Source organism: Danio rerio, chromosome 25 (assembly GCF_049306965.1).
Source record: "Danio rerio strain Tuebingen ecotype United States chromosome 25, GRCz12tu, whole genome shotgun sequence".
NCBI lineage: Eukaryota > Metazoa > Chordata > Actinopteri > Cypriniformes > Danionidae > Danio > Danio rerio.
In genome coordinates, this window is record NC_133200.1 from 3,585,001 (window position 1) to 3,597,500 (window position 12,500).

Consider the following 12,500-nt stretch of genomic DNA (forward strand, 5'->3'; position numbering starts at 1 on the left):
TTTGTAATGTAATGGGCAGCACAAATGTCTTGACACCTCAGGCTGTTGATGTTGCAGATCTCTCGCACGCCCCCATACTGAATGTTCCCCCAAACCATGATTTCTCCTTCACCAAACTTGACTGATTTCTATGTGAATCTTGGCTCCATGCTGGTTCCAGTAGGTCTTCTGCAGTATTTGTGATGATTGGGATGCAGCTCAACAGATAACAAATCCACCTTCTGCCATTTTTCCAGATGATCGACCAGAAGTGGAGTTATTATTAGAGCTCTTACAACTGAGATCAAGACAAGACTTTTATCAGGGAGTGTATAAAGCGTATATTGTGTCCCCCAGCCCCTAAACCCAGCACACACGGCAAACAATCTGCATATTTACATTTTCAAATACATCATTCTGTCTGATTTATTAGCATGTTTACCCATCAGGGCCCCGATTTTGGCCCCCATGAGTCTGTGTGCATTCAGGTTTAAATCGCCACTGGGATATAAAAACAAGCGCACACACACACACACACACACACACACACACACACACACACACACACACACACACACACACACACACACACACTGCTGATGTTCAGACTGGTCTGCTGTTGTGTGTGTTTCAGGGGCTGCAGGGAAAACCGCCTCCATCGGCACACTCAGCAGAGCTCGAGCCCCAATGGCGGTCACCGTCCCCAGTGCTCCTGACCAATCAGAAACCAGCAAGATGCTCGACATGGTGAGCGCCGGACACACGTTTTACATTTATTCATTCAGTTATTCATTCATTTTTTCATTTGTTTTTTTATTCATTCATTTATTATTCATTTTTTATATTATTTATATTGCTCATTTATTTATTCCATTTCTCATTCATTTATTTTTTCATTTGGTCATGTATTTGCTTATTTATTTATTCAAATATTCATTTATTTGCTCATTTATTTATTCATTCATTTGCTCATTTATTTATTCAAATATTCATTTATTTATTCTTTTGTAAATATTTTCCCCCTATATTGTTTATCTTGTTGTGTATATTCTAGTTTTATGCATGTTTTACTTTTTTCAATAAATCAAAATAAAAGTCCAAAAATCTAAAAATAAATATTGCGTTAACAAAATGAAGCATGTTTTAAGCTCCAGTAAGAATTTGTACAACTTCACAAATTCGTGACAAGTAAACAACAATGTACTGGTATAATTATATATAAAATGGTCATAAATTGTCAAGTTGTAGAAGTTCTTTATTGATTAATTAGCGTTTTAATGTAATGAACAGACCCACGTAAACATTTTTATTATTGTCAGTGTGAATCTTAATATTAGATTTTTTTTATGTGTCAATAAAAGCAGACACTATTACAAAGTCAAGTACAGAATTATTCATACTCCTGCTGTATGAATATTTCTGGGCTTGACTATGTATGAGTGTATACATATTTTTACAACAGTTCAGTCTGGATCTCGAATCTAATGATTGGCCGATATGATATTCTGCAATATCAGCACTCGTACAGCCTCTTCACACACACACTCTGACAAGTAGTTCGTCAAACAGAAAGGTTTTTGAGACTATGTGTTTGATTATTTTTTTAAATACACGATTATGCTGTCAAACTGATGTATAAATGCAAATCACACGAGTAGCAGTGCATTGTGGCTGTATATCGGCACTGCTGGTGCACTAAGGCAGTCGGCCTACGGCCTCAAGTCAACGCACGCCAACCACCAGTGGCAATATACAGCTGTATCTCACTGTTACTCATGTAATATTGCTCATATATATATATATATATATATATATATATATATATATATATATATATATATATATATAAAATTTGTTTTACGATCATAATTTTTAAAGTGGTGTGATCTGGACGGCCTGTTATTTCTGAAAGTTTGAGTATTTAATTTGTTGTTTTTTGTCCCCATTTCTTCTCTTTTAACCTCCTGGCTGGCTACATTTGTAATGCTCCCTAATGTCTAATGATGCATCACTCCAAAATCCAATGATCCTTTGCTCCTTCTTTTGATTTGCGTTGTGCTTCTGTAATGCATGCCTGCTGTTTGTTCTGTCATAGGTTGCTCTGTAGCGTCTCTCTTCCATCTCTCTCTCTCTCTCTCCAAACCCGTTTCCCTTCCTCTCACTCTCCTCCGTCCGTTTATGTTCCTCCGTTGTCTCGCATCCCTCAATCCTAACTCTAACACGGCTGCTGTGGCTCCTGTGGCTCTTTCTCCCAGACGTTTGAGACGGACGAGCTGTCTGAAGAAATGGCCCATCTGGAGGGTTTGATGAAGGATCTGAACGCCATCACCACCGGCTGATGAAAGGCTTTTCTCACCGCGTCCTCAGGAACAACCACAGGACTTGTGAATGAAAACCCCATCATCCTGCATGGAGGGAAGTCCAGCTCAATGCCATTTTTCTCAACTCCTCGGATCCGTTGAGTTGTTTAGAGGATTGTATTTATGTATTCTACATTTTTTTAGCCTCTGTGTAGGTTTTCATTGTGTAAATGCTCATTTTTAAGACTTTTATTTTGTATTTTTGTAAGATTAAAACTCAGACGCTCAAAACGTTGGGCTTTTCATGAAATGCGAGCAGAATCATTGTGTGTACATTTCAGTTTGGCTGTTTTTATGCAAATCGATGCCTCTAAACTGATTTATTTTGCATATTATTTAACCTAATGATTATTAGATATAATTTTAAGCATTTATACATAATTTTGATTGTTTAATAATATTATTATTAGAAAAATCTGCACAATCTTGATAGAATTGGTCCTAATACAAAGCCCTGTGGCACTCCGATGGTGAAAACAGAGGGTTTGCGATTACCTGCAGTGATTTCATTGATGAACCCACTCTTAAAGGCTCGAAAACAGCATTAATTTAGTTAATTTAGCAGTTTATTAGTTGCGTTCTCCATAGATTTGCTTGAAAACAGTCATCAGACAACACACACACAATCATGTCTGCTTGCTCATGAATTCTCATGAATGTTTCATGGCTTTATTTCGGTGTCTTACATCGTGTCGACGTTTTCCCATCATCAAATGTGGACAGAAAAGGGAGATCTCAGTGTTCTGTGTGGACGCCGGTAGCATTAAAAACAACAACAAACCTGAATATGCATTTCCACATGAAGTTCTCGCTCTGCTCTGAAGGCCGATGTTTGGTGCTTCAGAAACTCCTCAAGCGTGAGAACAGCGAGTGAATGAAGCGGTTCCTCATATTCGCTCCTCTTCCTCAGGACCCTGACGCCTGTTTTTGGGCCCTCGAGCTTCATCATGAAGGAGTTCAATGCCAAGTGACTCTCGGATTTTTCTACTTGTGAGAGGTAAATCAATATATATATATATATAAATATAGATGAATATAAACGACGAACTGCAAACGTTTGCTTACATGAATACTTTGTACACTCTCCAAAAGGACGATTTTTTTATATCCTTCATGTTCGGGTTGGTTTTTTTTATATATGAAGACGACGCATCGCTTTGTAAACATTTTCCATGTAAGTTATGAACGGTTCGATATTCTGCGTTGTGTTTTTGGCCGTGCTGTTTAGCCGATCCCTTCTCCCAAAGAATGAGCGGAAGAAAACATCAGCGAACTCTTGCCTTGCTCGTGTACAGTTTCCCACGTCATGAATGTCCATGTGGCTGTAACCAGGTCTGCTTATGAATACAGTTGTTGTTTGTGTTTACAATAATGGGGGAAGATTTGAAAAAAGAAGAAGAAAATAAGAAGACACGAGCCATGTTGTGTGGCCGGCGTAACGTCTACCGTCATTTGCACTTTTTATATTTTGGATTTGAAATGAATCGCTGATGCCATGTGAAATATGAACCTATTTTATGTAACGATGATGTCACAAGTAAACGGCTGGTTTCAAAGACATTCAGCTGTGGTTTTATGTTAATGAGATAAACGAGAGTGTGTTGCTTTCATTCTTTTCAGTTTTCAGAAAGAAGGAAAATGCAAATCCAGTATGTTTAGTTATTATTCTAGTGTTGCTGGCGTTGATGCTTCATAGTAGTTAAGGCCACTTAAACTACATTGCGAGTACTTTGTATTTATTTTCTGATGCAAGTGCACTGTGTTCATAATGTATTGCTGAACACACTTTTGAGGTGGGATGCAGGTATGGGTTATGAACAGGTTTGGAGGTATGTGTACGTTTAAGGTAAGTGTTAGGGATGGTCAACAGTAGGGGTGCTCCGATCAGGATTTTTGCAGCCAATACGGAGTATTGATTCCTTGTCATAGTGATCGGCCAGTTCAGATGCTTTCTATAACTTTGCCATTGCGTAAAGCAGTTTCCCTCACGCCCCCACACATAATTTACCCCCCTGACATGATGTAGCTTCTGATGTATATTATATGGGTGTGCTTGAGTGTTTTCCTCTGCTTGTAAACACATAAACTTAAACACTTATGATTGGTTCACGAGATTGGCCAGATTAGCAAGTACCAGTCGAGTCATAAAATGTGATTATCGGCCGATACCGATCTTTGATCAACACTAATCCCTGGGTGATACCGATCTCTGGCCGATACCGATCTTTGGCCGATATCGATCTCTGGTTGATACCATCTCTGGCCGATACCGATCTTTGGCCGATATCGATCTCTGGCTGATACCGATCTTTGGGTGATACAGATCTGTGGCCGATACCGATCTCTGGTCAATACCGATCTCTGGCCGATACCGATCTTTGGTCGATAATAATCTCTGGCCAATACCAATCTTTGGGCGATACCGATCTTTGGGCGATACCGATTTCTGGTCGATACCGATCTGTGGCCGATATTGATCTGTGGCCGATATTGATCTGTGGCCGATATTGATCTTTGGCCGATACCGATCTCTGGTCGATACCGATCTGTGGCCGATATTGATCTTTGGGCGATACCGATCTTTGGCCAAATGTATCTACAAAAATTAATTACATGCAGGTGTTTAATCAATCACGTGTATTATGTTAAAATGTGTGTTCACACATTAAGTATATTGTAACAAATGATTAACGTCAGTTTAAGTACAATGTAGTGAAGACCACCTAATATAAATTAGGCCATAAAGCTGATTTTAAAACCTGGCAAACCCCCCAAAAGTGTTCAAATGACATGATATGAGCTCTTATTGCTATGCATGAAATTCTCCATGAGTAAAGCAAGTGTTAAAATTACTACTGAGGACTAAAAGCTAAGTATTGGATGTGCATTTTTGTTTATTCAGTAACAGATTTCCACAGATTTCAGGGTTTTTATACTCCACTGATTTGTGGACATTGGAGGATCACTGATGGATAAAAGGTAAGTAATGACTGATTCATACTTCAGCGTCAAGTGCACAAGTATTTTCCGGCACAACCTTTGCAGACCTCACACTGTGGCTGATGCTGACCCGCACCTCTCAAAAGATCTAACTACACATCGCAACGATGCGAAGCACAGGCTCTGTGATTGGTCGGTTTGGTAACGGTGACGAGTGTGAGCGGTGGTGAGCCTGATGGAGTGGGTGTTTAGAATTGTCGAGTCTTGGAAAGAGCTCCAGATGGAAACTGTTGTTTTGTGTTTACCGCATGATTTAAGCGCTTGCATGTCCACCGGTTCCCGCCACTGAATGAGCGAGATTTAGCTACTTGTACATTAAGATCGCGTTCAGAAAAAAAACAATCACCCGTAAAGAAACTCGACAGAGGAACATAACATGACACTGCCAGCTAGTGTTTGGAAAATGTTATTGCAGAGAAACAGCACGCAGAAGTAGGGGATGGCTGACGTTTCGACACGGTATTAAGATTCCAAAGCACGTGTTTCGAAACAATACCAAAACATGATCTGAAACACCCAGGTCATGTGACTATAGTGTTTCGAAACACAGGTTACGTGACTAAAGTGTTTCGAAACACCAGGTCATGCGCGAATAAAGAGATTCAAAGCATCGGTAGTTTTGAGACCTGGCGAATCTGCGGTTGACTGACAGGGTTGGAGAAATCTCATGTAGTCTAGTGGGCCGTGAACACAGCGCAACTGTGCTGCAAATGGCCTGAGTTCGAATCCCGACTTATACAATAACTCATACGTTATGACTTGATGTATTTTAATAATGTTAATTTTTTAATGACTAAAACAAGACCGTTATTCACAAAGTGTTTATTGGGATGTCAGATCCATGCTACAAGAAAACATGTTACAAGAACAGAGCATTTAAAAACTGACACTTATCACTGCTTCACCCTGGAGTCAAAACCATGATCTCCGCAGACTAGTCAGGAACTCTCATCAGTGCACTAAATCACTTGAAACCTCGACTCTACAGCGTAGGATTTAATAGCAGTTTTTTGTTGTTGCTGAAGCTGTTTCAGAGCAATACATAAAATGACCACTAGGTGTCGGGTTTCGATACGTTTTGAAGCTTCGACTGTTTCAGAGCTTCATAAAGCCTCGCTTTATAAATCAACCACTACACGCAAGATATGCATTGTGCGTCACGTATGAATTAGCCGTTAATCTTAATGAGTAAATGTGACAGTTTAGTTGAAGCTGTTTTCTCATTCTACTTGCTTTAATTTAGTAAAATTTTTAATTATCTAGTGGAAGCTAAAGTCTTGTGCTTTTCAATCTGATCATGTGATGTATGCTGTAAAAGGTTTGTTAACGTGCTCATCTAATAAATCACTCGGACAAAACAATGTTAATCAGAAAAATTTAATTAGTTCAAAAAATACCATGAAAAACATCTTCAAATCTAATCTGATAACATTGTGTAGCCGTCTCTAAGTGGTATTTTATATCAACACATTTCAGGAGCGCTTTGTTTCAAAAGGCTTTAAAAAAAGTAATTAAATTTACGTTCATGTAAAACTGATTTGATTGGACCGTTTATAATCAGCTACCTAAAAAAACAAGCTTGTACACAATCAACAGACGATGCAGCATGAATTAAACCCAATGTAAAAAATCCAACCCAAACCTTCAGTCTTACTATTAAGACAATAAACGTTTACCGCTTCCCATGATGCATGTCATTATGTTTGGCACAAATAGGAAAATCTTTTCAGCAAATCAAATATGAGCAAGGAAAGCACATGGCACATTCCCTAGAGAACATTATTTACATCTAGAACTCTTGTTATAACATCTAAACTTCATCAAGGCTTTAACAGATGAGCTCCTTCATGATCATTTTAATTTAAGGACACTTAAGTACCACTTTGCATGACTGGGAAACGTTAAATTACTTTATATATATATATTTACAGCACTACTGATGTGGATGACTACTCCTGCGCACACACAAATATACAAACATTTACGCTTCATACCTTCGCCTTCAAAAACCCAAAAATAACCATGAAAGTAGTGCCTCTGCAGTCCGTACTGGGACCCGATGGAGTTTTGGGGCCGTAGCTGGGCTTTGGAGCAGCAGGCCAATGAGCAGAGGATTCTGGGAAGGAGACGTGTGATCTGGTGCTGTTTTTGTGGTTCTAGTTCCTCTGCAGTGAGCTCTGGGCGGCCGTGGTGGCGGCACTAGTGGCTGCGCTCTGGAAAGTGCGGTTTGTCAGGACACCCTGAGAAAACTCCTGCTGTGCCTTCTGGAAACTGGCCCCGGTGCGGCGATAGTGCGAATGAACCTGGAAACAATCACAGCAGTGAGTTAAAGTGGGCCTAATACAAAGCCTTGAGGAACACAGATGGCTAAAACTAATAAATATGAGTAAAATGAATACAGATGTAGAATAAAAATGGGCCTAATGCACAGCCTTGAGGAAAACTGTTGGATAAAAATAATAAATGTCAATTAAATGTGACTAATAAATGGCTGTAGAATTAAAACAGGCCTATTACAAAGCCCTGAGGAACACCTCTGGATAAAACTAATAAATGTATGAGTCAAATTAAAACGGGCCTAACAAAGCCTTGAGGAACACCATTGACAAATGAATAAATACGACTATTAAATGATACTAATAAACGTGCGAGTAAAAATAAATGGCAGTAGAATTAAAACAGGCCTAATACAAAGCCTTGAGGAACAATGTTGGCTAAAACCAAAATGTGTGAGTCAAATTAACTGGCCGCAGAATTAAAGCGGGCCTAATACCAAGCCTTGAGGACCACCGCTGAATAAAACTACTAAATATGACTATTAAGTAAAATTAAACAGCTGGGGAATTAATATGGGCCTAACACAAAGCCTTGAGGAACACTGCTGACCAAAACATACAAACATGACTATTAATTTAAACTAATAAATGAATGAATAAAATTAAAACAGGTCTAATACAAAGCCTTGAGGAACACCACTGGATGAAACTAATAAATGTATGAGTAAAATTAAATGGCTGTACAATTAAAATGTGCCTAATTTAAAGCCCTGAGGAACACTGTTGAGTAAAATTAACTGGCTGGAGAATTAAACTGGGCATAATACAAAACCCTGAAGGACACCGCTGACTAAAACGAATAAATATGACTAATAAATGAGACTAATAAAATGTATGAGTAAACGTAAACGTGCCTAATACAAAGCCTTGAGGAACACCGTTGAATAAAATGAATAAATGTCTAAGTAAAATTAACTGGCTGGAGAATTAAAATGGGCCTAACACAAATGAGGAACACTGATGGATAAAAACTAATAAATATTACTACTAAAAGAAATTAATAGACTATTAAATTAATAAATGTGTGAGTAAAATTAAACAGACCTAATACAAAGCCTTGAGGAACACCTCTGGATAAACCAAATAAATATATGAGTAGAATTAAAAAGGGCCTAACAAAGCCTTGAGGAACACCATTGACAAATTAATAAATATGACTATTAATTTTACTCACACGTTAATTAGTATCATTTAAATGGCAGTAGAATTAAAACAGGCCTAATACAAAGCCCTGAGGAACACTGCTGGATAAAACCAATAAATATGACTATTAAATCAAACTAATAATTGTGTGAGTAAAATTAAACGGGTCTAATACAAAGCCTTGAGGAACACCGCTGGATAAAACTAATAAACACGACTATTAAATGAAAGTAATAAATGTCTGTGTAAAATTAAATGGCTGTAGAATATAATGGGCTGAATACAAAGCCTTGAGCAACACTGTTGGATGAAACTAATACAAATTAATATTAATATGAAACTAATAAATGTATGAATAAAATTAAATGACTGCAGAATTAAAACAGGCCCAATGCAAAGCCTTGAGGAACACCGTTGGTTAAAACTATTAACTGAAACTAACAAATGTGTGAGTAAATTAAATGGCATGAGAATTAAAATGGGCCCAATACAAAGACTAATAAATATGACTATTAATTGAAACTAGTGAGTAAAATTAAATGGCTGGAGAATTAAAAGGGGCCTAACACAAAGCCTTGAGGAACACTGTTGGCTAAAACTAATAAACATGAGTAAAATTAAATGGCTGCAGCAAAACAGTATCATGTGTTCAAAATGCCCCATTTCTCAGTGAATATAGGCCTCATATTTTTGTATGTTTATATTTGCAAAATATTGCAAAAAGGTCAACTAAATTTGATATTCGTTTTGTTTCCTCTTGATGTTTCCTCTTTTAAAAAAAAGTCTTTATTTAACATTTAATCACTGACACAAATTTGGTCCACAAATTGTCAGATTTGGATTCCGTATTGATTAATTGAATATAACCTTGTATAGCAAGACAGATTTGTGTGCTCGTTTATGCTGAGCGCTGTATATGCTTGTTTGATTTTTTTATTCTCACATGTTTTTTTTATTATGAAGCACTTTGGATCAACTATTTAAAAAATTGGGCTCTAAAATAGAAAGAAATGCATGTAAAAATTACAATGACATGCTAATTATTTATAAATGGTTTGACTAAAGCGGAGTAAAAACGTGCTCTATACATAAAATTAGGGAGTTTTCAGTACTTTGTTACATTATACTAGCCTATAATTGCATTTTATTTCTGTTTTAAATGTATTTTTTGTTTTTATTTTTTTATTGTAAAACTTTGAATCAACTACAGTTGTGTTAAAATCCTGCTCTACACAAAGTTTTTATTTTGATTAACTTCTTATTTTATACTTGTTTTTTCCCCTTTAATTTTGAAAGTCTTTTGTAAAGTACTTTGGATTAACCATAGTTGTGTTCAATAAATATAGTTTTATCTGACAGTATTATATGTATATATTTGAATTACTTTTTGCACAGTAACGGGATGCTTACCATTTTGAGTAAAACGACAGAGAGCGCCGCAGCGGCTGTAAAGAAAGCCGCAACCACCATCATAATGGCTCCCACTGCTTTATTAGAGCCGATCACTGATATGGCGGAAATCCAGCCGCTGAAAACACACCAAACATCAATTAAAGCAGGAATATTCGGTTTGTAGCTTCTAAAGGACAGAAAACGTTAATTAGATGCTTAATTTGCATATAATGTATTTAATTGATTTTGTTTAAACGTAATTCAAGATACATATTAGATGGTTTTATGACAACTATACCGTACATATATAAAACATGTTTATATTGAATTAATATTACATTTTGTTAAATTTTATTGTAAACAACACATTAAATTGTTTTATTTTGGACAAAGTTGTAAACAAAAAAAATAAGTGCATTATTAAATATATTAAATTAACTATTTTTGTTTAGTGTTCATGTTACAATCTAAAATAGATTTGTGTTACATACTATTTCTAAAGCACAAATATACATATCTTAAACTGTGTCTAATTAACAACAATCCGGTAAGACTATTAAATCTGTAACTATAGATAAAGTAGAAAATTAAAAACTTCTTGTGTCAATTTGTGCATGCACACGACACTGATCTGAGCGGAAAATGTGGAGTAAATGTAATTAATGTCGGAGTACAGAGAAAGCACTTTTACATGAGGGAAGAAGAACATTGAAGAGCGACAAACTGCAGACAGGAAGCAAGAGTTTTACAGGAAGTCCAGCAGCAGAAAACCGTTAGTGCAGGAAGAGACGCTCGGAGAGACAGGAAGAGAAATACATCTGAAGGAGAAGAAGAAGACAAACACACTCATCCTCCTGTCTCCCTCCAAACACTCTGGATGTTGTTAGAAGGGATGCTACCCCTACCTTAACCCTCACAGTAATGTAAAACAGTCATTTTACTGTAGTATTACTCATATTATTTATTAAAATAACCAATGAATTGTATTTTATTAGCGCTTATCCCTACCCTAACCCCTTATAGCAATGTGAAAGCAGTCATTATACTGTAGTATTAATCATATTATTTATTAAAATACACAATGAATTGTATTTTATTAACGCTTATCCCTACCCTAACCCTCATAGCAATGTAAAAGCAGTCATTATACTATAGTATTACTCATATTATTTATTAAAATAACCCATTAATAGTATTTTATTAGCGCTTATCCCTACCCTAACCCTAATAGTAATGTAAAAACAGTCATTACACTATAGTTTTACACATATTCATTAAAATACCCTTTCAATTGTATTTTATTAATATTTATCCCTACCTTAACCCTCATAGCAATGTAAAAGCAGTCATTATACTATAGTATTACTCATATTATTTATTAAAATAACCCAATGATTTGTATTTTATTAGCGTTTACCTCTCAACACTAACAGTAATGTAAAAACAGTCATTACACCATAGTATTACTCATATTATTTATTAAAAATTACCCATTAATAGTATTTTATTAATGTTAACCCCTACCCTAACCCTCACATTAATGTGAAAACAGTCATTATACTATAGTATTACATGTACTATTTATTAAAATACCCTTTTAACTGTATTTTATTAATATTTATCCCTACCTTAACCCTCATAGCAATGTAAAAGCAGTCATTTTACTATAGTATTACTCATATTATTTATTAAATTACCTAATGAATTGTATTTTATTAGCGTTTACCTCTATCTCAACTCTAACAGTAATGTAAAAACAGTCATTTTACTATAGTATTAATCATATTATTTATTTAAAAACCCTTTTAATTGTATTTTATTAATATTTATCCCTACCTTAACCCTCATAGCAATGTAAAAGCAGTCATTTTACTATAGTATTACTCATATTATTTATTAAATTACCTAATGAATTGTATTTTATTAGCGTTTACCTCTCAACACTAACAGTAATGTAAAAACAGTCATTTTACTATAGTATTAATCATATTATTTATTTAAAAACCCTTTTAATTGTATTTTATTAATATTTATCCCTACCTTAACCCTCATAGCAATGTAAAAGCAGTCATTTTACTATAGTATTACTCATATTATTTATTAAAATAACCCAATGATTTGTATTTTATTAGCGTTTACCTCTCAACACTAACAGTAATGTAAAAACATTTGTTACACTATAGTATTACTCATATTATTTATTAAATTACCCATTAATAGTATTTTATTAATGTTAACCCCTACCCTAACCCTCACATTAATGTAAAAACAGTCATTAAACTATAGTATT

At 35.7% G+C, this 12,500-nt stretch overlaps 2 protein-coding genes across 20 annotated transcripts in view; one reads left to right on the forward strand and one right to left on the reverse strand.

The window, feature by feature from the left end:
* Positions 1-3,899, forward strand: part of neo1b (neogenin 1b) — a 248,121-nt gene extending 244,222 nt beyond the window's left edge. For 9 of the 15 annotated variants that reach the window (XM_009297706.4, XM_017354199.3, XM_017354200.3 and 6 more), the window contains 2 exons: positions 614-726; positions 2,235-3,899. In XM_009297706.4, coding sequence (XP_009295981.2) covers positions 614-726; positions 2,235-2,318 — 197 coding nt within the window. In that variant the 3' untranslated portion in view covers positions 2,319-3,899. Of the gene's footprint in view, positions 1-613; positions 727-2,074 lie in introns of all 15 variants that reach the window. The other 6 variants (XM_017354197.4, XM_073942502.1, XM_073942505.1 and 3 more) reach the window with 1 other exon arrangement.
* A 2,801-nt stretch (positions 3,900-6,700) lies between these two features.
* scamp2 (secretory carrier membrane protein 2) overlaps positions 6,701-12,500 on the reverse strand; it is a 19,646-nt gene continuing 13,846 nt past the window's right edge. For 3 of the 5 annotated variants that reach the window (XR_002456665.3, XR_012399817.1, XM_073941949.1), the window contains 3 exons: positions 10,902-11,028; positions 10,229-10,346; positions 6,701-7,642 (listed from right to left, as the gene is read on the reverse strand). Coding sequence is in view for 3 of the 5 variants with exons in the window: in XM_073941949.1 (XP_073798050.1) it covers positions 7,496-7,642; positions 10,229-10,346; positions 10,902-11,028 (392 nt within the window). In the remaining 2 variants the exon portion in view is untranslated. The remainder of the gene's footprint in view (positions 7,643-10,228; positions 10,347-10,901; positions 11,029-12,500) is intronic. The other 2 variants (NM_213378.2, XM_073941950.1) reach the window with 1 other exon arrangement.